Source organism: Siphateles boraxobius, unplaced genomic scaffold (assembly GCF_051911475.1).
Source record: "Siphateles boraxobius isolate OS27281-9 unplaced genomic scaffold, OSU_SipBor_1 25, whole genome shotgun sequence".
NCBI classification, from domain to species: Eukaryota; Metazoa; Chordata; class Actinopteri; order Cypriniformes; family Leuciscidae; genus Siphateles; species Siphateles boraxobius.
Genome location: NW_027508866.1, coordinates 31,496,093 through 31,521,175, shown reverse-complemented (window position 1 = coordinate 31,521,175; position 25,083 = coordinate 31,496,093). Strand labels below are relative to the sequence as shown.

The 25,083-nt window shown below is 39.7% G+C and overlaps 2 protein-coding genes and 1 long non-coding RNA gene across 4 annotated transcripts; 2 read left to right on the top strand and 1 right to left on the bottom strand.

The window, feature by feature from the left end:
* Positions 1–252: 252 nt before the first annotated feature.
* Positions 253–12,751, bottom strand: setd1ba (SET domain containing 1B, histone lysine methyltransferase a). The gene is made up of 18 exons (XM_077243503.1): positions 12,552–12,751; positions 12,239–12,390; positions 11,844–11,942; positions 11,317–11,587; positions 10,235–10,356; positions 8,231–9,277; positions 5,322–6,092; positions 4,492–4,671; positions 4,312–4,405; positions 4,003–4,205; positions 3,721–3,802; positions 3,247–3,621; positions 1,782–3,152; positions 1,325–1,500; positions 1,091–1,216; positions 874–993; positions 656–793; positions 253–564 (listed from the first exon to the last, which is right to left on the bottom strand). The coding sequence occupies exons 1-18, from the start codon at positions 12,610–12,612 to the stop codon at positions 391–393; spliced, it is 5,562 nt and encodes a 1,853-aa protein (XP_077099618.1). The 5' UTR covers positions 12,613–12,751; the 3' UTR covers positions 253–390.
* A 656-nt stretch (positions 12,752–13,407) lies between these two features.
* On the top strand, positions 13,408–16,752 carry LOC143750435 (uncharacterized). The gene is made up of 2 exons (XR_013207166.1): positions 13,408–13,840; positions 14,056–16,752. It is a non-coding gene; the product is annotated as an uncharacterized LOC143750435 (long non-coding RNA).
* Positions 16,753–17,053: 301 nt separating this feature from the next.
* Positions 17,054–24,301, top strand: rhof (ras homolog family member F). Of its 2 annotated transcripts, none has more exons than XM_077243505.1 (5): positions 17,054–18,324; positions 18,625–18,712; positions 20,331–20,440; positions 20,765–20,899; positions 22,914–24,301. In XM_077243505.1, the coding sequence occupies exons 1-5, from the start codon at positions 18,196–18,198 to the stop codon at positions 23,079–23,081; spliced, it is 630 nt and encodes a 209-aa protein (XP_077099620.1). In that variant the 5' UTR covers positions 17,054–18,195; the 3' UTR covers positions 23,082–24,301. The 2 variants fall into 2 exon arrangements, with proteins under 2 accessions (XP_077099620.1, XP_077099621.1); XM_077243506.1 differs by lacking the exon at positions 22,914–24,301 and adding an exon at positions 21,777–21,955 and having other exon boundaries at positions 17,946–18,324; positions 20,765–20,940.
* Positions 24,302–25,083: the final 782 nt, after the last annotated feature.

The following is a 25,083-nucleotide window of genomic DNA, read 5'->3' as shown; positions in this document are numbered from 1 at the left end:
GTTCAAGGGATGGGGAGGTCTCTCCAAACCAAACCGCAGAGGAAAAAGGGACTGACGAGGAGCAGGAGCTCCACAGCAAAGACGAACTGTGCCAAATGGGCAGACAACAAACTTGGTGCCAAACATTTGGGGGAAAAATATGTCCATTTCAATAGAAGTCGATGAAAGAGTGGTAGAAAATTCATTTTTTATGCTTGAAAGAGCACCTGTAATTCGTAAACAATCGTGAAAAAGTACAAAAAAGAAGTCCCAGATACTTAGCTGCACGATATATCCAGTGGATGTGTTGGATTTCACCCACTATTTCCTCTGTAGCTCCAGAAGACGGGGGGTCTGGGCTTGTTGTAGGCAGTGCATGTTTTTAAGAAAGTTCTCACCTATCTGCTGGGGTTAGTTTAAGGTTCCTCTGCAGTTCTCTGCGCCACAGAGGCACGGGATCTTCTCGTCCTCAATAGGGAACTTGTAGTCGTAAGTGATCTCTTCGTTAACATTTATTGGCTGCCGGGAGTAGATGACTATCTTTTTCTGCGATTCCACAGTGATGACCTTGGCATAACAGTTTGGCTGGGAGACACAAAGGAGGACACGGTCAATTATGTTTTTACCTACAAAATTACCCCTTGTTTGAGAAAAAAATTACAAGTACAAAACTCACATTGCAACTATGATTGATGAAGCGGGCGAAGTTGCCACATTTGGTTGCGTCTATAATGGTATCGTGATCCACACGGAACATGTAGCTACTGCCGATGCCTTCATCCTCATAGCGCTTCTCTCGCATGTCTGCAATAACCTGCAAATGGGGAAGAGACGGTTATGAACAGAACACACAAAAAGCAGTGATGCTAAAAGTTTGGTTGGTTTTACACTTACCTGTCGGATATTCTGGCCAACATATTCGATAACCATCTCATCCGCAGCAATAGGTTCCATGGCGAACAATCCCCAGTCATGAATGTGACTTCTACAGAACCGGATCTTCTTTTTACGGAACTGTGGAAAAGTTGTGCGTCATTAAATGTTGCCTTGGCTAATATTTTGATTGGTGACATTTTGAAAGATATAAATAGCTGGTTTTCACTTGTCCTACCTTAAGCTGGTTGAATTTGAGGAGGTCACTGTCACAGCTGAAGGACGACAGCAGACGGCGCTGTTCAGACCGCCGTTCTGAACCTGCTCTAGTGGATGTTAGGGGCTGTGCTGGAATACTCTTCCCCTGAAATCGCACACACAAAAACAATCATGTCAGTGCCTTCAGCAAACCAGCTTAATGAAGTATTGATTGATTGGGAGTAAGCTTCAGTATTTTATCACTGCCGCTCACCTGAGTGTCCACATCAGACTCTTCGGACTGCAGGCGTGAGCTGTTCAGGTACTTCATTTTGTCTTTCTTGTCGATTTTGTAGTAGCCCTCGCTGCGGGCGCAGCCGGTGACATGGTCTCGTATACCATCCTCTTTCCGCTTCTTCTTCACCACCGCTGCACTGCCCATGTTGGTAGGTTCAGAGGAGTCAAGGAAATACTTTCTTTACAGGAACAGATAGGTCTCCACATAACATAACATTCAAACAAAACATTAAAAATGGACTAGTTACAATGGGTTCAAGTTGATCATGCAAATTCACTGCATTGAACAACAGAAAGGTGCTTGGTTTGAAAGAGACTTCTGTGTGAGCTGTGATTCATACATTGCTACACTATTGATAATAGACAGCGGACCTTTTTAGTCTGCTAAATTTCACTATGTGACCACACCTTAAGACTGAAGCAGTAAAGGATATGAGGATGATGGACCCAGAGGGTGTCGTTGAGCCAGTCGTTGCCATTGTCCTGCTCAAGCATCTTGTCGTAAGTTGTCTTAAGGTATTGCATGTCCTCCTCGTCAATGCCATCATTCCAGATGTCATACAAGATGGTCATCTCCTCAAATTCTGAGCGGGGTAAGAAGCTTGGGTGGCGCGGTGATGTCACAGAGGAATGCATGGACAACAACAACTCCTGCCAGCCCCGTCTCTGTCGCCGTGTCTTCTGAACAGGTTCCTCATCATAAAACATCCTGTCTTCCACCTGAGGTATGACTGTCAGGGCTTGGTTTTCCTCTTCCTCCAAGGCTGTGGGATCACCATCTTCACCTTTGAAAGTCTCTGAAGGGCAGTCTGGGTACATGTCATTTACTGGTAGGTCTGGAGGTAAATAGGCCACCATTGGAGCTGGAGGCTCTTCAGAGTCTAGAGGGCCTTCAGCAGACAGCTTTTTAGACTTGGGGCGTCCTGGTTTTCTCTTGGTTGGAGTAGCATCTAAGGGCACAGGAACATCTATCATTGGAACAGGTAGATCTTTTGGAGCAGCAGGAGAGGAAGTCTCTGCAGAAGTGGGAGAGGAGCCTAGGGGAGGCTCCTGAAGTGAAGCAGCAGGAAGGGGAGGACCAGGGAATGGGGAAGAAGCTGCATTGTTAGGTAGGCTGGCCTGGGGAGAGGCACTGAGTTGAGGCTCTTTAAATAGAGACTTCTCCTCCAAGCTCTCAGATGAGGCCTTCCTGTGAATGGGAAGGCCTGCAGATAAAGTAGCAGAGTCAGGGAAAGCTGGGGTGAAAGTAAGGTCTCTACCCGGAGTCCGAGGGATACCAGCACTGAGGACAGGGGATTGAGCAGGGTAAGAGAAAGGGCTGCCGGGAATATGTGGCGAGCTCAAGCTGTTACCTGTTAGTGGAGCGTCACTACCTGGTGTGACAGGAACCGTATCAGTGCTCTGAGACTTGCCCAAACCCCGGGGTCTGTCCATGAGGTCTCTCCCTGGTGTGCGTGGGATGTCCTCTTCCGTAGGCAACCGCCCACGGACAAGCATATCCGGCAAAGATTCACGGGGCGGCAGAAGGGATCGTGGTTCAAGTGCATGATTGGGGGGAAGTGGAAGATGCATGGAAGGTGTAGGAAGAGACCGAGGGATTGCGGCCTCTGACTCTAGGGGAACTGGGCCATCACGGCCAGGGGTTCTGGGGACGTCTTCTGCAGGGATCGTAGGTCTGTTGTCCTGATCACAATCTGCAAACGAACCTGTTGGGGTGGGCGGGCGCAAGCTACCGACATCATCCAGGTTGGCTTTAGCTTTGGGCACTGGAATATTGACCTCCAAATCGATGTCGGGTTCATCAACTGAAAGAGACAACCAATCATGATATGACCTCATCAACACACAATACTCAACTGCTATAGGAACATGAAGCTAAAAAACAGTCAAGAGTCTGACCTGGCAATCCTTTGGGTGATGGGGGCCGCACGGCATTAATTCCAGGCTTGATTGAGCTCACCGTACTATGTTTGTGATCGAGCTCTGTCTTGTCTAAAACCTCCAGTCTGTTCAACTCGCTTAGTTCTTCTTCTGGTGGTGGTCCTATGGGGGTACTGGGGGATTTTACATCAACATCCTCTTCATTAGAGGTCGATGATGAGGAAGATGAAGATGACGATGAGGTTTGTGCGTCGTCATCTTCATCCTCTATTCCCAATAACCGCTCTTCTTCCTCCTCTTCTTCCTCTTCCTCCTCCGAGCTCGATTCGTAGTCGGACGAGCTCTCACTCCCAGAGGAATCGGAATCAGATTTGGAGGACGATGAGCTAGAAGCTTAAGGGAGGAAAAATGGTGACGGTCATTACCTCAGACCCATTACAGTGTCTACAAGGGCAGAATATTAATCAGACTCTCGCCATTAATAGTCATTACCTTCATCTGATGAGTCAGATAATTCACTCTCGCTGGAGTCTGATTCGCTCTTCTTTTCGACATCTTCCTCATCCTCCATATCCTATGTAGGCAAGGTTTTTTTGTAATGTTAGTCTCAAATATAAGTTTTGTATATGCAGCCTGATAACTACACCCAATTAATACAGGTTTATAACTGAAAGCAATCACAGACGCCAATTACCTTGGTCAAATTCTCGATTATCAACTGTTCAAATAGTACTATTACTTCCAAATTTCGAAGTACTGCGGATTGGTGCTCACCTTGCCAGAGGGTAACCTCTCAGAGGCATCTTCTACTGGCTCCTCTTCATGGTCTGAAAGCGATGACTCCTCTTTACCGGAGGTTTCCTCCTCCTCCTCACCTTCACTGTCCAGCTCCAGAGGCCTGGTAGGCCTTCGCTTGGCAGAAGAACCACTGCCATCCGTTCTGGATCCGTCCATGCGAAGATCTGTTCTTTCTGGCTCTGAGAACCGACCTTACGGAGTTAGTTTATAGAAATGGCATGGTACCATTTAAAGCATTTCAAGATAAGTAATTTGCTAGATTAACTAGATATTCCAAGCACACACCTTCATCTTCCAGCTCATCATCGACAGGTGTGGATGGTCGCACCCTCTTGTTGTCAATGGTGGATGTCGGCTCAGGGGGCTGTTTCCTCTTAACCTGCAAAAAAATGAGTAGCAATTGATAATGAGCAACTTAAAAGTACAACGGCACACTAACAAAAATAAAGGATGGTAGTTTGGTACCTTGAAGGATGGTAACCGGATGGCACCGCGCAGGCCAATACTGAGACCCATTCCCTCAAACCCCAGACCCTCAACCTTGTTCCAGTTTTCCAGTAAGCTAGAGGATATGGTCTCTTTGGGTTTGGCCCGTTCTTTCTCCTCTTCTTTGCCCTCACCTGTCTTCACCGGTGTAAGTGTAGCCTGCAGGTGCAGACGTCAGATAAAATGATGTTAGTATACTGTTATGTATAATTATTGTATAAGTATAATGACATGTCCTCAGGTTAAGCAGTTCCATCATTTGAAAACTTAACAAGCAGTGGTTTTTCCTTTTGACTAATTGTTTGAAACATTCAGATCTGTAATCAGACAGCTATCATATTATTTAGAGCAAGATATTTTTTAACAGTTGCCCAAGTTTGTCTACTACTATCAGCCCAAAAGATGACATTTTTTTAACTTTTCAAAATAAACGAAAAGCAATAACCCGGTATTTACGAGTTCAAATGAAACCCTAAATATTATTTTTTTTGGACAGCATTCTTATTGGATGCTAATCTAATGCTAATCTAATTGTCACATTTCGTTCTGCAATATCAGTACAAAACATTTAGGGCTAAACATTCAACAATCTAACACTTTAAATGACTTCTTCCCCAACACTGAAAATAAAAGGAAACAATACATATGAAAGTTACTTATCAACTTGACAGTGATTTTGTACCTTGCATGACTTCAATAGCTTAAAAAACAAATTTGCTGCATTTGTTATGATTCATTTACAAAGTATTTACATTTCCCGCAAAGTATATCATGTTACATTTAAAACAGACCTGTGGAATGGTGCTTACCTTAGCCGATCGCTCCTGTTTGTCCCACCATTCATCAAACGCCCTGAAGGCCACCACCTCCACCATCTTACGGTTGAGATCTCTTTTCATGATGGCCTTCAGCTCTTTGACAATAACCATAAGCACTCCATCCACAGTGGCTTTGTGTGGGTCTTCCTTTTGGGCCTCATAGCCTGGAGGGGGAACAGCAGGGTTGAACTTGGGCATATTGGGTAGGGGCCAGGGTTGCCCATGCCCCACAGCGCCTGCAGGGGCACCAACCATAGACAGAGGTGGATATGGGCCTCCAAATTGCATGGCGGCAGCAGCAGCAGCAGCAGCGCCAGCACTTGCAGCAGCTTCGCTGATGTAGTGAGGGTAAGGGTACTGCCGCTGGCTCTGCGCCATGCGACTTAGCATCTGAGTCTGCATCTGAAAAGACATGTGAACGCTGCCCCACTGTGGTAAGGAGCTCATCAGGTCCACCTGCATAATGGGCATCATGCCATGGGGGTAATGGGCCAACGGGTGTAGCATCGGATGGGGGGCCACGCCAGGTGGGCCAGCCAGGTGTGAAACGGTTGAATGGGGTGGAAGAGGAGGCAGCGGCAGGGGGAAGCCAGCCTGTGGAGGGGGCAGTGGGGGGAACCCTGGCGGGGGCATGGGAATTGTCTGCATTGGAGATACCGCAGAGTTGACCACAATGTTTTTGGCACAGTCCCCACTAGTAATCGGTGTGCCTGGCATCTCATCATCAGAAATCTCCATGTCTTCACCCGATGACTGATGGCCCTGTTTAATAAAACACAAACATCTGTTGAGTTAGTGCACAAACTAGTCGCACACAAAGCAAACAGGGAGATAAACAATCTATGGTCTATATTGCATTTGGTTTGACAACTATTGTTCAACTATGAAAAAATCCTGAATTCTTCCTTTCTTCCTTATTTAACTTGATCTGGACATAAAAGTCCAATAAAGTTCTCTCTCTATTTGTGAGCATAATATTGTGTGTATTAAAAAATGAAAGGGATAGTTCACCCAAAAATGAAAATTTACTCAAGTTGTATCAAACCTGTATGAATTCAAAATTTAGAATTCTTCAAAATATCTTCGTGTTGAACAGAACAAAGAAATTCATACAGGTTTGGAAAAACTTGAGGGTGAGTTAATATTTTTATTAACAATATTTAATAACATCTTGAATAAGCTTTAAATAAAATTTTATTATATTTTGAGCTACTTTGGTTCTGCAACTTCAACTTATTTATTCCAGTTAGTTGCAGCTTTATTTCAATTACCGAAAGCGATTTTTTAAATAGTTGCAGTTAACAATTAAAACACTGTGACAAGAAATATTCTCCTGAAACACATGATTACAGGTAGTTTGAATCTAGGAATTCAAACACTTTCAGATATGAAATAGCTCTTGTTGAGCAATGGTTTTGGAGATGTAATAAGAACAGCACTATCCTGATGGTCCAGCTTTTAAGCAGGAAGTAAAGCACAAAAGTGAGCTAACGGCTGAGCATTGTTTCTCGTTTTGTACTACGTGTGAGAGGAAGTGAAAGTGTGTTGCACATAAGCGACATCCACTGTAGGGTCATATTTCATGGCTTCGCCATACAGAGCTGGGGGCTGTAATGCAAACAAGTTAATTTACAAGACAGAGCTGAACATTTATGTCCTTACTGCAGACCGCCAAGATTCTCATTTTTTTTATTGGAATGCAATGCTAAGATTATTTGGTACAGATTAACATGTAGGACTTAAACTGTGCCAGGCAAAATGTTCTATTTTTCAGTTAACAGTTGAGTTGCAAAATCTCAAGCAAACAGTGATGCCAAGAAGTCTCTTGCCTAGAACTATGGGTTTAAATAAGCAGCACAACACTGGAATCTAAAATAAATTAATAAAAAAAAAAAAAAAACATGCTACGCCTTTGAGATTTTAAAACAAAAAGAAAAGAAAAAGAGGATACAAAAACTTTTTGAAGCCAGATTGCACAATTTCGTCTTTTACTAAAATGTGAAACAAAAGGGAAAGTAGAGAGCCTCTTTAAAGGAAGACGAGTGAGGTTGCCTCCTACATTTCTCCTGGGTCCTGAAACCCTCCGCACAGCAATTCATAATATCATATTTATCAATGCATCAAAAGCCTTTGAGTAGTTAGCTACACTACAAACCACTAGCCAACAGTAGCTAAAGACACTGAACCCATTTAGGTATTAAATCACCCAAATATCACAGTATATGCACATACTATATAGGAAATATAAGAGATTACATTATTTATTTTGCAATCTGGCACAAAAGTCAAAAACAGCACTAAACAGCAGCATTTAACTTAATATTTTACTACAAATATGTCCAATAAAACATTATTGAATCAGTTTAGAAAACAACTAACTGATCTATTGCGACTTATGAATCAGTTTTTTAACCTGTCTGAGCAAACTAATTCAATAAAACAACCTTACTTGAAAATGGGTGCATTTCAGGGGAGTGCATTCGATAAAGCCTGTTAATGCAGCTGTAAAGCTAAGTGCAACACAAAGTGCTAAAAAACATTTTGTTGCTACTTGTTGGAAAAAACTGCAAAACTACCAAAAGAATGTAGTTAGGTTAGAAGCATTGCTACTTTGTTACAGTTTGAACTGACTTAAGCTAAATAATAAAACTATGATCTTCTGTAGAGCTGCTTTTTAGTTTAACTGGATTTTGTTCATGACTAATGAACTTTGCAACAATGAACTAACACTGAACTAAACTAAGTTTAATAAAGAAACTATTGTCTTTTAATAGCTGTTGTATCGCTGAAATTTCATAACTGAAGTACTTTGCAACATTAATACGGTTATTTTCTTGGTTTATTTGTGAAGCTGCTTTGAAACAATCTGTATTGTATATATCGTGCATCTCAGGTCTTACCGTGTCCATTTTGTCTATGGGCGTCCGTGGTTCTCCTGCACTGCTTTTACTGAGCATGTTGCAGGGCGACATGGCCCTAGAGTTCGTCATCAGGGCAGCAGTACCAAGGATGGGTTCGTCATCATCGGAATCAGGAAGCGGGGTAGGGCTGATGTCCTCCAGGCCGGTGCTTGAAGGCCGCGAGAGCCGTTGGGGCAGGATGGGGGAGAGCTGCGAGGACGATGAGGAGATCGGGCTTCCGTCCATGCGCACCTCAGCGTCCGAGTCTCCACGCTCGTTCAGGAAGGGCTTAAGGAGCATTTCTATGCGGGAGTCCAGGCTGTTGCGTTTGGATTCTTGGGTGGGGGTGCCCAGCGACGGGCAGGGCTCTGGCGTGGAGGGAGGAGGTGTAGCTGGTTGGGTTTCTGGCGCAGGGGGAGGCTCGGGGATTGGTGGCGTCGCAGGCCTGTCTCTGACGGGCATGAAGTCGGGGCTCGGGGGAGGTGGGGCTTGAGGCGGCCTCCTATAATCCATTTCCCGCTGAACAGGCTGGTGGAAAGAGGGCTCTGTGTGAGGGTAGACTGGGGGCATTGATGGCTGATAAGGAGAGTAAGCAGTTTTGAAATTCGCACTGGCTGGTGGCGGCGGCGTGTGCGCAAAAACAGGCGACGGAGGCTCGGGCGGCTGATGTTGCTTAAAACCAGGTGGTTGCTCTGCGTTGCCACGGTGCGCCCCTCCTGTGCCGTGGACGTAGTGTCTTTCGGGTCTGCGGTTGTAGGCATCCTGGAATTTGGTTTCATGTCTCCTCGCCTTGTAGCCTCCTGAGGATTCCGCACGGTTCGGTTGAAACGCCGGCGTGCCCTGCCTGCTGGAGTAGCTGGAGTCCTGAGAGAACGGGGTGCCTGACGGGCGTGGGGTGTGCGGGGTACCCTGGGACTGTGGCGTATCCTGCCTTAGGCTGGAGTAGGCCGTATCCAGGGACATGGGCGTGTTGGTGCCACCTGGCGTGGCTGTGCCCGCAACTGCAGAAGAACTGCCTTCAGGGATTCTTCGCGAGGGCTCGCATGCCTGCGGACACAAAAGTGCGATAAGACCAACTTAAACATGTTTGTTTCTGAATTTCACAGTGCAAACAAAAGCAAGGGCCAGTTCTAATGGCATTAACAATTAACATGCAAATCAAATACATTGTATAAACATTAGGTAATGGCAATCTCTGTTCTCACTGTGAGATAATGGCCAGAACTGAGGGGGAACCGTTCAAAGTGCAATAATAGTGAGTAGCTCTCTGCTGGGAGCAGTTTTAAGAAACATTTCAGTTGGTGTCCATTTAACCACCTGCTGAACTGATAAACTGGATTAGAGATAAAGACATTCTGCTGGAGAGGGACTCACAGCATGTTATACAGTGTGCTGGTGTAAAACAGACCACCATTTGTATTCAATTTCTTTTTTTACTTTTAGAAAAAAAATTATTCTTGTAATAAGACAAGGGATTATATAAAAAAAACCTCAAAACTATACTGCAAAAACTGTATTATTATTAATATACATTATTACATTAGCTATTAAATAATGAAAAAAAAATATATATAGAAAAATAAACTACAGTAAACATTTTGTATGTCAAGCTTCCCTCTCTTCTAACTGAAGAGAAAATCTACATTGCATATTAAATGGTTTTAAATTTTTAATCATTCAATTGGTCTATGGAGGATTAATAAGGTTATATAATATACATAATATATGGTCATATATAATATGTTAAAAAAATACACTGTCTAACTTTGTAGTAAATTGAATCAGTTAATTGATTTTGAACCGTTTGAACAAAACAATTCGGTAAAAGTAATCTGGCTAGCCAAAGCTATTTGGACACTTCAGGACAGCACATTTATTACAGCTCTGTTCATGCCGAAAAAAACTTAAACACTGTATTTAACTTTGTTTTGAAGTTAAATCTTAAGTGTTCCAATATCTTCTATAATTAATGTCACATGTAATGGCATAGTGTTTGCTTTTTACCAGCAGGGCTTCAGACAAGCTGTGTGGAGAAACTTCACAGGCTTCTTCACCACCAACTGGAAGAGTGAGTGGAGTATAACTTCCATTGATCAGACGCTGGAAGTACCTTTGGCGATTTTCACCTAAAATGATGGATGAGAACACACATCGCTGTGGTGAACATTATCACTGACACACAGTGTACATCTAAAAGAAATACACACATTTTTTTCATTAGAAAGAAAGAAAAAGAAAGAAAGAAAGAAAGGTTATGTTGTGCAAGAGCATTATTATAAATTGTCACTTTCACAAGAAAAGTGCTATTGCCAAATACTATTGACAAGTAATCTCACTTGAAAATAGTTATTAAAAAAAATTAAATTTTATATAAAATGTTGTTTTTAAAATATTAAAAATAGGCTTATCACTTACATATAAATTATGTATATGTATGTAAACAATATTTTGTATATATGTACATATCATAAAGAAAATTACAGTATAATGTATGAACTAACTGCACTTTGTATTCATGTGACTGATGATCACAGATGAAACGGTACTGTCTCTTTAAGAGAACGGAGAACCCACTACAGCTGTCATCCTGCCATTAGGATCTCCTTTTTACAAGGTTAATGACGATCCCGTGTGCTTGGCTTCCAGTAATGAGTCTGAACGAAGGGTTTAACATTAAAAATATTTTCAGTTGGACAACTATTGTTTAAGTCGTGGTTAACCAGCTCCAATATCTTCTAAAACATATCAATTTTTTACATCTAAATACTTCAGCGTCTGTTCTCATATTGTGCTGTGGTAAAACAATTGTCATTTTGCTTCTAACTACAGCTAAATATTTAGTAAATAGTTCAAATGCATGGTTTTCACGTAAAATGTAAAAGCAAACACATCAGTAAATCCCGACTGCATCTGACATACCGTTTAGTGGTTACCAAGCAACCAACGTAAATTTTGGCACGTGATGTGATGCTACAAACAATCTATTCAAAAGTACCAACACACGCAGCATTTTAGTGTAACTTTGTCAGATATAAATAAAGTTATTCATCTCCAGTTCAATATTTTCACATTTAATTTAGCTTTACCTTTAGGGTCCAGCTCCACGTGGATGATGTTGCCCATGACAGAAGTGTTGTGCAGGTTCTGGACAGCATCTTTCGCTGCCTTGACGGTTCCGAACACAACTTTAGCTATTCCGAGATGCTTTTTGTTCTTCGGGTTGTACAAAATCTCCACCCCCTCAATATCGCCGAACTTCTTGCACATGTCAGTGAGGAATCCCTCTTTGACGTTGTCGTTGAGTTTGGCGAACGTGACCTCCTTCGGGGGCACGCGACCGATGTAACAATCATCGATCTGAGGAAACAAAACGATTTTTGGAAATCGAACGTTTGTTTGAAGTTGTTAAACATAGAACGATTGTCCTAAACGGATTAAAAGGAAGCGCGTGCCTCTTATGTCGTTGAAAACTGACCGTTAAATCAGTTGTTTTTTAATTCAAAAATGCATTCGGTGTATAAAACGTCCTGTGAACCTCAACAGTCTTGTAGTTGGTTACTTAAAAACACTCAAGACAAATTCACACATGTGTCAGGGGGTGTGACTGAACTACCTTAAATTTAGGCACCGGGAGATCAGCCTCCTTGTACTTAGTCCACAGACGAACCATTCTCGGGTCTCGGACGTTCTCCACGGGTGACATTCCGTGGTTCTGCAAACAAAAACACACACATTTATAAACACTTTACGCAAGGAAGTGTACTTTACACCGTCCGCTCAAACTGGGCATGTCGCTGTCAACAGAACTAATGCAGCACAACGAGAGCTGGTTTCAGTTGTTAAGTTTGTAAAAAGAGTGGTCAGTAATGAAAGTTTGGCAGCGGTGAAACTCTTTGATGTGTTGTGTCAGGTGTTTACAACGCCAGTGATATTATATATCCATTCGGCGCGACAATACACGGGTCGATGTATCCGGTTCTGGCCGTTGTAACGACTCGTTCCGCTCACCGGCATGCTGAAGTGCAGTCCATCGTAGCGATATAGTTTGTGCGATCCCCTTTTCAGCGCTGGGTCAATAATCAACTTGTAACTTCTCCAATGATTTCGCTTCTCTCCCGAATTGCAGATAGGATGGCTGTTCTCCATTCCGTTCGCCAAACCTAACGAAGAGATGGCAAAATAAAAAACAGAAAGTACGCTTCATAATACTGACAGCGCAAAGATTGATATTTGCACACAAACAGTACGTTGCAGAAAACGGGGGGTTTGAAGCTGTGCCCGAAACAGACATTACAGAGGAAGAAAAAAAGAGAAAGCTTACTTGAACTCTGTCTTCTACCGTGATCTTCATTTAGCTTATTTCTTTCTCCTGGTCTGGACATATTGTGCCCGATCGAGTAGTTTTATATAAAACGGCTAGATCTTGAACCTTTCGCCGATCACATTACATGATTTTAAAGATACTGCCTCCTTTTTGCGAGCCAACACATATTGTGTGCCTCTAGTCTGGGGTTTCTGTCTCTCCCACAATACACCACTATCTCAACCTTCCGGCACATTCGGCACGCACTTTCGATTTATTATTCTTAATAGTTACGCTAAAGAAATGCTTTTGTGTGACTATTAATAAAACACACAAATGGAGTTAAGTGTGATAAACGAGTGGGAAGTTGAAATATCTTACATTTCGAGCAGTAAAGCGAAGGTTAGGAACGCGTTGAATCTGCACGATAGATTTACATGGACGTTAAATACAAGATGGACATGGAGCAGCAGCGTTGGGGAAGGTTGTTAAAACTGAACTGGGACACGCACTGAAAGCCCAAATGATTTGGTTTAAAAACAAAATGCAGTTTTGCTTTCATATAAACAGTTATTCCGGGATATGTTTTAAGTCATGCATTAAGAATGTGTCAGTAAAATGAACTTTCATGAGGGACCGCCTTATAAAAGCAAAGTTTTTTTCTGTGGTGATAATTCTGTTTAAATATCTAATGTTGTTTTCTTTTTCTTGTTCTAATACAAGTTGTGGTACATTTTTCAGTCCATTCCAACATTGTTTGATATTCTGCGGTGCTTGGGCAATTGGCTGGTTAACAGCAGTTCCCTCTCTGGCCAATCAGATTGAAGCACCATGGTAGATTCAGCTATTAGAAGCACAGCCTTCAGTTCTTCCTACAGAGAGCAGAAAGAAGGCTGAATGCAGGCGCAGCCATTTTCTCCTACATTGGGACTCAATGGCCAAAATGGGTTTCCTTTGTTCCAAAAGGGATCTAAATCTTGGTTTCATCAGCCTTTTATGGACTATTTAATACATACAATGTTTCTGTTTACAGGATCTGAGAAGAAGGAAGATGAAATGTTGGATGGTATCCCTTTGACATTTTTAAGCTTTTTTTCTCTTCCTGGAAACCATCTTTGTCCCAGCAAACTAGGTCATGGCACACCCATATAACAGCATTTTATTCTTTAGTAAAATGCTACTAAATAAACATTTTGCATTTGGTTTTATTATTACTAACTAGAATGTAAAAAGAAAAAAGAAACCCATGAAAATAACCAACTGCTTTTAAGGCCCTGCCTTGTTCAGGGCCAAGCATTAATCAATAAGTAAGTTTATCTTTATTGTCTTTGCTTATTTAGCTGCAAAAATAAATGTTTTATTGTTAATTAAACTGAGGCATTTTATGTAAATTGACTGAATTTCTATTTCTTTTTAGCGTTCCCTAAGTGTTATTAGTTTTGAGTCTTTGTCTTCAGAACATTCAGTTGTAATTTGTTCTTTTTAAAATATCCATTTAAATGGATTGCTTCTCACATTTCAGCAAACAAGGCAGGCCACAGAGAAAAAGGACGATTGGCCTTTTACAAAAATGCTGAATCACAGGTATGATTGATAGGGTTTGTGGTTGTTTTAATGCTCATCCTGGTTGTGACTCACTGTTTTTAACCCTACAGCAGTACTAGTTTCAAAACACTGATAAAAAGAAAAGAAAAAGTACATTTATATTTAAAGAAATTGGTGGACTTCACTTATCTTTTCATGGCGTGCAGATTGGGAATAGTGTATTCCTGATTTTACAATGCAATGGAAATCCCTTTGTCAATTACTATTTTCAGTAAGTGAACACTCACTATATATTTGACCTTGTCCCAAGGGCACATTTCATAACACTATTAGTCTCATAACAGTGTATAGTTCACTTTAGAGATAATGTATAAATAAGACTTTAAACACACATAATTATTAATGCACTTACAAAGATATTTACCTTAACATTTTGTTGAAATAATTCTATCAGGCCTATACGATGAAGAAACAGGAACGTTTTCATTCCCATCGTCGTATCCTTTAACACTGGCTTTAAAGAGGGGGTTGGGTTGCAACGCCTAAAAGGAAGAAAACGACAATAACCATTTTTCCTGCCTTCGTTTTTTCGACATAATTCATCATTTAACACACCAATCTGCGCAGTCTCCAACGAGTGGAGCTGCTGGAAATCTTGAGACACTTTTAGATATTGCAATATGCAAACAATCCCTCTCTTTCTCTTCCTGAAGACAGAATGACAAGAGAAATTCACTCGCTTGCACTCATCATTCAGAAGAAAGAAAATGTCCTTTTTCTTTCCGAAGGTAATAGTTTATGCGACCTTATTTGACAAAAATGACTTGGGAATACTCTGTTTTAAAAGGTAACATTAAATCATATTTATGTTTCAAACTCATTTTAAAAATTACGAGTATTGTTTTCCTGTGGGGATAACTGTGTGAGAGAAAAAAAGGTGAAAAAAAATCATTATTTTAGACACCTCTCATTGCTGACCCATGTCCAAAGCGACCTCAGAAATAGCCTGCTGTTTAATGGCTTCTCTGCTGTTTTCAATTTCAACATGGCGTCTTCACAAGGACATCATTGTGGAAAAGAAAGGTTGCTGCGCCATTTATGGGCGAGGCTGTCGGTCGCTGTTTCAGCTGATTCTGCCTTTATACGTGTCAACCTTTGCAAACACAAACTGACTAGATGTGGTCAGAGAGGCTTGCTGTTTCAGAAGCGAGGATATTGCACAAAACTCGCAGTAATATCTCGTGCGTAAAAAGCGCCCTCGACGCTGCTGCACAAGGCGCTGGAAACCCTGTGGCACAAAAACACACACACAGCGGTAATCTGAGAGTTTGGACGCACGCCACGGGTCCGGGATGTGACTGCACCCACCTAACCATTTAAAGTCGGAGAAAGAATCTCAAACACTGTGTGGCATTTCAATCAGCAAGTACAAAGGGAATATCCAGTCCTCTGTGCTCTCTCGTCCCCCTTTCAGAACATTCGGTGCAGTTTATTCGCCAGCCATTCAGAGGATAATTTGACGTGATGCATTGCAGGATTGCGCACTACTTAGGTTTCTCAGATCTTCTGGTGAATATATCACAGTGTTGCAACGCATACCGGTATGTGGTATGCAAATGGTCGTGTTTTGCACAATTTATGGATATGTAATTTTGTATATGTAGCTTATTCCATTAGTGTGGAGAATGGACATACTATTTACCCAAGCATCTTATCATTGGAATTTGGTTATTGCCTCTGTATTTTTTTCTTTCCCCTTCATTCGGTGCTTTTGGGGCGATGCCAGGTCCAATTTATCAGCCAGAATGGTATTGCGCAAGGAAACGCACCATCTGTCTTTCGCTTTTAGGATTCACGCCTAGGATTCACGCTTGTTATTGCATGCACACCAATATGATTTTGTCTCTCTGCCATAGTCTAAAATAGGACTGGTGTCCGAATAGCCTATGCCAGGAAAAAAAAGGACTGAAGAAGACGTGATGAACACATTGTTTCCTGCCAACCAGGGCTGAAGTGGGTCATGAGGCCATTTTATGGCACTCGTGTGTTTAATTAGGAATATCCTCTTTATCTTAGTAACCTGCGAACGCATGCTGTTTTAAAGGCAGTAAATAACTACAGAGATCTCAGACGATACCAGTTTATATATAGCTATAGCCTTCTTTTTGATACTCGATATGCCGACGTGTGCGAAAAGCTCCATTTGATGTGTTCTGGACAGCTGGATTGGATCCTCGATAAATTTCGACATTCAACTTCGCCATTAATGATCTAAGCTATTTTAGCTTTTATTTAGGCTAGGGTATTCTGGAAAATTTGGGAATCTCTTATTTGAAATATTTTGTATTTTTTATGTCTTGTGGAGACTATGAGACGTCTGAAATCAAAATTAGGCTACACTGGATTTTTTGATGGCAGTAGTATGTCAATTTTCTTTTTAATGTTCATTTTAAAATCTGAAATCCACTTGAAAAATGAGGAAACCTTAAACAGAACCAAATGCAATTCGCAAATCTCACGGTGGGCATTTTTTTTTTTTTACTTGAACCTTTTCTTATTTAGAATTGTGATGATGGATTGTAGTATATTTAATAGTATGGTAAGTATATTTACAAAGAGATGCTGCACTCACTTAAATGTTTTTATATCGTAATAAATATTGTTCTTACATGCATACATTTCGTCTTGTATTTTTTGACATGTTTAGTTTTATTTTTTCCCACATTCTCTCATAATTTGCTGTTTCATCGAAACGGAATTGACGTTCTATTTTAACATGAATTTGTATTATTTCGTTGTATGTGAACTGGTGTATGACGGAGCCAGAGGGGCCACATATGGCGGAAAACGTTTTTATCCTGGTGTAGGCCGCTTATGTCCTTTGTTATTGGATTAATGGTCCTTTTTGTTTATGTAGGCTACCACAACAATCCATATAAATGATGTGAGAACATGGTGGGCTTCATAATCAATTTTAGTAGTTCCTCTCTGTTAGGCTACCGTGTTTAGGAACCAGTAGCCTATATCTTCTTCACAGTTATGTGACGAGACAGTCATAACATGATGATGATGACGCCTCCTATCTGTGAGCAGAAAACAACGAACAACCTTTCTAGTCTCTCATTGGCTGTGACGGTGCGGGGGGTGCATTCACAGTCACCCATTGGCCATTGGTAAAATAAAGAAAGAAATGTGGATTATAGGCTGCTCTCAGGGGCCCTGAAGGTTTTGCTTTGCTTCATGGCAACAGTGCCCGTTTGCTGGAACTACATGGCCTCTTATATAGTTTTTCTGTATTTAAATATTAAAGGCAATACATTTTCATTAAAATGTAACTATGAAGTAGATTAATTAAATCCCATCATATAATATCCAGTCCCTGATATGTCTTAATTTATATAGTAGGCTATTTAGACATTTCACAAACAAAGTCCATTTAAGACCATACACATTAAGTAACTTTTAAACAAGTTTATTTGTAAACAAAAGAAAAAATACAAATGAGCATGAATTGACATTTAGATAATGATTGCATTGCAAAAATCTATAATAGTATATCATTGATGCTAAAATAACACTGGTAATGTGTGTGTAAATCTCACAGTAATACAATTAATAGCACTTTTAGTTATGTAATTGTTATTATTCATGTAAAATCATCATAATTATACAATACACTTGATGATCAGTAAATTGCTAGAATAATCACTGCATCAAGTATGTACCATTCAGAGCAACATATACACCCTCTGGAGAATGTGTAAAATGAAGGTTTTCAGGCGGTCTGAGATGTCAACTCTCTTACGACCGGCTTGAGGGAGTGTCTACATGTACTCCGCCTAGTGAGCGTGCAGAAAATGTGTAGACAGACAGGAAAAACTCACTCATGTCACACAGCCTCAATTACAGGAGCACATTCTGATCTGGGCTATACTTGAAAACATAGTCACATGGTTTGAAAAGAAAAGAAAAAAAGCAAGAAGGAGGAGGAGGTTAGGACCGGATAGCAGTATGCTTACCTGGCAGAGTTTTAGTCTAATGAATTTACCTGACACTTCTGTACTCTTGGGCACCTGTTGGAGGAACTGACTTGGACAGTGCGACCCGTATAAAGGACATGACCCAGAACGGCACTGTAGCCGGCAATGGCACTCAAGCTGATGCACTCAAAATTGTGATCGTCGGAGATGGAGGTTGTGGAAAGACATCCCTGCTAATGGTGTACGCCAAAGGAGATTTCCCTGAGGTGAGATTTTAGATACTTGACAGTTTTTTGAGTGTGAGTAGACCAGATCTGCTTCAATTCCAAAGTCTAGAAAGTTACAGAAATAACCATTAACACACATTTACATAGAGTTTCAGAGAAAGAAATATTGCAAAATGTATAACAGTAATTTACACAATATCCTCAGCAAGTTTTTCCACTCCCAGACAGCAATTCTAGTTTCTGCCTACGCCTTGATTGTAATGTGTCTAGTAGAAACAAGAACTCTTCATGCACCATTATATCCCTGTACTTGTCTGATTTGATCTTGATGTTCAACAGAAATACGCTCCATCTGTGTTCGACAAATATGTCACCACTGTGTCTTATGGAGGAAAAGACATTCAGTTGAATCTCTATGATACAGCAGGTTAGTGTCAACATCCACCCTGTCACACACGAGACACACCTTAGATTCCAAGCCTTATTCTCTTTAGTCACACGCTTCTTTGATTAAATATTTAGGCAGGAATGCTAAGTGCAAAATGGGTGTGAGTACATCATTAGTAATAGTTTTCAGAGCTGTCATCTCTGAGGTCAGGCACCATAAAACACTTTGATCATATTTTACGATAAAACACTCTATATATTCCTCACAGCATTACAGTATTTACTTAAAATTAATTATACTAGCCATTGCAAAATATTCATATTCTTAGTATCACAAGCCAGTTTCTAAGCAGTGGCTTATTGGCCCAGAATCAGTCTACGGATGTGGTGCAACAATCTAAAAGCCACATGCTGAATGTGGATGAACATTGCATGTATTTTAATTATTTACATTTAACACTTCATCATCATATACTCCACTGTTCTGAAGTATAGGGTCAGTAAGGTTTATTTAAAAAAAAGAAAGAAAAAAGATTACTTTTACTCAGCAAGGATGCATTCAATTGATTAACAGTGACATTAAAGACATTTATGATGTTACAAAAGATTTCTTATTAAAATCAGTTCTGTTCTTTTGAACTTTCTAGTCATCAAAGAATCTTGATCCACTTTCTACAAAAAATATTAAGCAACACAACTGTTTTCAACGTTTATAATAATAAGAAATGTGACACTGAAGACTGGAGTAATGATGTTGAAAAAGCTTGCGCACCACAGGAACAAGTGACATTTTACAATATATTCAAATAGGTAACATTTCTTTTAAATGGTATATTTCACAATATTACTGTTTTTACTACAGTAAAATGATCAAATAACTGCAGCGTTGGTGAGCAGATTATAAAAATCTTACAGACTCCAAATTTTTGAACAGTAGTATATTTTTTGTAAAATGTTTATACAAAGATATTATAACAGAAAAGGTGTCATTATGAAATTTTTATTTTATTTTTTGAAGCTCCAAATTAGTAGAGAATGGGTATTTGAGTTAATATTTGATCATATTCTAGTAGTTAAAACATTTGAGACCTGTACATTCACAAACTACAGGACATATTTTTATTTTTAAATGACCATAAAATAAGGAAGTGTCACTTTTTATAAATGAAACTAATCACCTGCCATTTTATAGCTTATTTGAAAACACACATCAAAATACTGTGGCATATTGCTGTATTGATCTAATCTTCGTCTCATTTACTTCCAGTGAACCCCTAACGTCTATATAACCTGAATTTCTCCATGGTAAATTCTGTGAAAGTGCATGTTATATGAATTGAACGACATATTCAGTAATTGAGCTGCTTATCAGACCCACACTGCTGCCCGGTCCTTCTCTGTCTCTCTGGAACAGGATGTTGAAGCCAGGATGTGGTTTTCTACCACATCTCGGTTCTTCATCAAAATACTCTGTTCATAAAACACGACATACAGGAAGATTCTCTATTTGGTCAGAAGTCTCCGCCTCTGCTTGAATGCCTTGTTGTCTATATCACCGTAGAAACACTCCAGATAATGTAGCACTGTTTTTAGGTATCAGTGGCTGTGTGGTAAAATGACATGTCATTTCCTTCTAACCAAAATCTGTTTATTGACAGGCCAGGAGGACTATGATCGCTTGAGGCCTCTGTCGTATCAAGAAGTAAACCTTGTTATCATCTGCTACGATGTGACCAATCCAACATCATTCGACAATGTCACAATAAAGGTGAAATCAGCTGGGAATGAAATAGTTTATCTGTTTTAACGTTGTTTGCTGGTAACTGTGAGCTGATAAACTTTGACCTGGAGTGTAGATGATTATACAGATGGACCACCACTGAAAACAGACAGTATTTCTGGAACCTTCCTGTCATGTCAGCTGCGAGGAATGTGTCGAGCCCTGTTTAAATAAAGGCACAGCAAAGGGACTGTTCTTTCAGGGCCTAAAGATAGAGACAGTACACCATTAGAGCATTGAAGAAGACCAGGACAAGTATTTACATAAAAGAAGAAGTTCTGTTTTGAGCAATGTTTTCCTCTCCTCCTACAGTGGTACCCGGAGGTCCATCATTTCTGCCGTGATGTCCCCATTATCTTGATAGGGTGCAAAACGGACCTGAGAAAAGACAAGGAGAAAACGAGGAAGCTCAAAGCCTTAGATATGGCGCCCATCACCTACCTCCAGGTTGTCATTATATTTACATATACCTATATACACTTTAAAACCTGATGAGTTAGTTCAACTCAAACCGTTTGAGGAAACTGATTGCCTTAAATCATTTAAGTTTATTAACTCAAACAATTTAAGCATAAAAAACATTTGATTTGTGTCCAAGTAACTCAATAACTTACTGTTAAGATAACTTGGGTAAATAAAGTTAATAGTACTAATTCCATTCAGTTAATATAACTTAAATCTATGAAGTACACTGTAAACCCGAATAAGTTGGGAGAACTCACAACACCTTTAATAGTATAAACTTAGCTAGCTTTAAAAAGCTAATCTGCTAATGTAGTAAATGCTAACAGATTAGCAATAGTATGTTATACAGAAGAACTTGCTGTATTAGCACAACAATATAATGGGGATTTTCCTCTCAAATCAAGCTGCATGCACCACTTGTCACCATGATGGTAACTATCCTAAAGCCAACATTAACAAAAATTCTTCTAAATTAGCATAACAAAACATTAATCACTACTAAATCTCACACTTAACATTAATCTTACACACAAAAAAAACCCATTATATTACACTTAATTTTAGCATTTACTCTCCCTTTCGAGTGCCATCGGCAAAGCATGCTGGGAAATAGATATCCCAGTTGTTTCAGTTAAACTTAAGTTAGTGTAAATTAAAATAAATAATTTAATAATACTCAAAACAATGAAACAGTTCAGTCTACTTAAAATATATCAGTTCTGTTAACTTGAAAGAAAAAGAAAGTCCTAAATACTCATACAAATTAATTTGACTGAACTAATTCGTGTAATTTAAGTTTGTCCTACTCAAAACAATTAATTATTTTGAGCGTTAGGGTTTACAGTGTACAAGGCTTGACATTCACTTTTTTTTGCTCACCAGCCACTGTGGCTAGTGGTTTTCCAAAGTTACTAGCCACACATTTTCACTGGCCACAAATTTTAAATTGGATACCATGGGTAAAAACTGCCATAGAGATATGATATTAATATAAAATTATCTCATAAATTGGCAGCTGGTATATTAGGCGGCAGTCACTTTAAGACCTGACACACAAAGCTATTAAACTGTTACACATGCGTTTTCTTTCTCAACTGTTTACGTTCACTTAAACATAACTGACTTTGTATACGTGAATATTTGTTGGGACCGGCATTTTGATATTGTTTTGTGCGTATTTGACTGTTACAGCGCAATGAGCGGTGAAAAAGAGTTTAATTTAGTACTGAGAGGCGGCTTTATGTGCGCGACCTTTGGATGTGAGCACAAAATCTGCGGGAATGAGAAAAAAGATCCCATGCAGAAATTCAAGCACTGAAACACCAACAATATTCATCCAGGTTTGTGTCAAGATGAGAGATGAGAGAACTAGAAAGCGCATCTGGTATCGTGTATCTGTTCTGTGGAAAATGAGTATTGGAAGCATTTCAGATATTTCATGTATTGAAAAATAAATATTTTTGATAACACGCCTTTTTAAAGGACTACAGTTGAAAAATGTATATATTATTATACAAAATTCAACTCGCCAAAGTGGCTAATAGGAGTGCTGCTTTACACACCACTGAAATCCACCCACATATGGCGGGTCGGCGGTTGTTAATGTCAAGCCCTGCCTATATATATGCCTTTGTGTGTATGTCATTTAATGTTAAGTAAGTTTTGCTGCTTAATATTTTTTGGGAAAACATGATACTTTTTTTCCTGAAAGTTCTAAAGAACAGCATTTATTTAAAACAGAAATCATAGCAATATAAATGTCTTTGCTTTTTACATTGTTGTCGAGGTGCTTGCGATGTTTATTGTTTTAATGGTTTATGGGACTAACCAGGTAACAAGAGATCAGGCTTTGCCACATAAATTCATATAAAACAGGTTGATTCACAGAGTTTTTGTCATTTGCTTTGTTTGGTTGTGTTTTATTAGGGGTGTGAGCTTAAAAGTTATGGTTAGTAAAGGAAGTCCAGAGTAACTAACCTTCATTTCTCTTTCTTAGGGTGAACTTGTCCAGAAGCAAATGAAGGCTGAGGTATACCTGGAGTGTTCGGCTAAATATAGAGAAAACGTTGAGGACATTTTCAGAGAGGCGACCAAGCGAGCGCTAGCGGCCAGGGCTAAAGCAAGACACCTCCAGAAGAAGAAGAAACGCTGTACCATCCTGTGACCATTCCTAAAAGAAATAGATTTTGTTCAAGTTTTGTATATATGAACTATGATGTATTGTAAACATTCTGGAACCATCTGCAAAGCTTCTCAGAGTTGTTTAACGTTTCTCGAAAGGAATATTTTTCGGGACATTGTCTTCTCACAATCTTCGTTCCCACCAAGCAAGGCTTACTGGTCTACGCCACATTCTTCCAACTTACTGATATGACTTAATGGAATTTTGTCTTCCATGATCGTGGATCCAATAGGAGATGGAAAAACTGCTGCTGCTTTCTCAGGGATGACCATATTCATCTAATAGGTTTACATTGGAAGTTTGGTAACAGTCTGTGTTGTGCACTGTTGAATGATAGTGTACTGTATAACGCACAACTGACTCAAGTACCTGCCATTATTATGCACTCGGGTGTAACATGTTTCTATTGTGTAATTCATGTTATTTAGTTGCAGTTGAAATTTAAAACTTTGAGTTACAGTATTTTTCTTTCTTGGTGTGAACGGGCCTTAAAGTCCCCATGAAATCCAAATGGAAGTTTTTTGGCTTTTAGAATGAAGATGTTCGCCTTACTGTTATCTATAAGCTAGTGTGCTTCAAAACAATTACATAAGCGTTTCAAACTTACAGTCTCTCACCTACGCAAATATGGATCAATGATTTTGATGACATCACTCTGCACTTCATCACTTTGAACTTCTCATCAAATTTTCCGTCCAATGAAATGCTCTCTAGAATCCAAAGTGTCCTACATTTTAAATAGACCCTGAAACTTGGTCAATTGTTCACACACTTACTATTTTCTACATGTTGAATGGCACATATATAGGAGATAGGGAACGATTCAGACTGTAAATATGCTTTCCATTGAGACAAATGAAGTCAGGTTTCACGTTATTGTCACGCGAAACCCCCGCAGCTCCGGTCCAGAGAAACGATAGCACAGAGCGGATCTTACTGTAGACCCACCATTTGAATTGGAATCCCACTTTTTGTTTATTTCAGCAGGGATTATTTACAATCTTTAAGATGTTCAGATCTAACATAGATCCCAGAAAGTGTTGAATCATTTATGTGGAAACAATTGGTCTGTTCCACCCTGTGTGTAGATCGCACAAATAAACCTGTGTTTTATGTTATATATTGTGTATGCCTTTTCGCCTATATGATGGAAATTGTGTGATGGAAACAGGATTCACTATTAAAATTCTATAGCTCTTTTATATAGCCGTGTATTCATTTTATTGGCTCTGATATTGTTCATTTTGCATGATGCAATTTTCAGATTTTAGGCAGACATATGTAGAAAATCTCTGCCTGGTTTGCAAAACAAACTTTGTCAGAATACAAAAGTGATCTTGTTGTGGTTAGTATAAAAACTCCTGCCTAGCAGGATGCGACTGCGGTAACGGAAGTCTCCAAATATTGCTTGCGTGTCACAGCTACAAAGCTAAAGAATGAAATGTTACTTATCGATGTTCATTCATTTTGATGCACTTTGCATATGCTTTTATTAATTTTACAAGTCATTGAAGCTACTCTTCAAGGTATGGTATGTTAATTATTTATATACATTATTTATAATTATATACATATAATTTATTGTTTTATATAGGCTATTGTATTCTATAAATACAGTATGTTATTTATAAGAACGGCCACAAATATAATAATAATAAAAAAGTAATGAATTACAATAACTGGTCACAAATACGATTATTTTAACAATATTAAAATAATTAGTAAACATTAATAAAGTTTTAAACCAGGACAGAGTCGTATAAGCTTTATATTCAACAATTTTGCCAAATTCAGCCACACTCCCCCTTTCTACAGCCACGCCCTTCAAAATATTTCATCCACCCACTGTCAGCAAACCGAACAGGCAAATGACTGAACAAAAGAAATGCATTCTGATTGGCTTAAATGTCCCGGGCCCCTTTCCTGCTGTTAAATGTGCCTGGCGCTGTCGAAGAGACACATGTGATTGATTTTTCACGACATC

What these genes read in the sequence shown, in the direction of transcription:
- setd1ba (XM_077243503.1), bottom strand. Translation starts at nt 12,612, where the DNA reads ATGTCCAGACCAGGAGAAAGAAATAAGCTAAATGAAGATCACGGTAGA. An exon ending in CCATAGACAAAATGGACACG is followed by an intron (nt 6,093 to 8,230) that starts GTAAGACCTGAG and finishes TTTATTAAACAG; the next exon opens with GGCCATCAGTCATCGGGTGA. An exon ending in ATCTGACTCATCAGATGAAG is followed by an intron (nt 3,622 to 3,720) that starts GTAATGACTATT and finishes TCCTCCCTTAAG; the next exon opens with CTTCTAGCTCATCGTCCTCC.
- rhof (XM_077243505.1), top strand. Translation starts at nt 18,196, where the DNA reads ATGACCCAGAACGGCACTGTAGCCGGCAATGGCACTCAAGCTGATGCA. An exon ending in GAATCTCTATGATACAGCAG is followed by an intron (nt 18,713 to 20,330) that starts GTTAGTGTCAAC and finishes GTTTATTGACAG; the next exon opens with GCCAGGAGGACTATGATCGC. An exon ending in TCGACAATGTCACAATAAAG is followed by an intron (nt 20,441 to 20,764) that starts GTGAAATCAGCT and finishes CTCCTCCTACAG; the next exon opens with TGGTACCCGGAGGTCCATCA.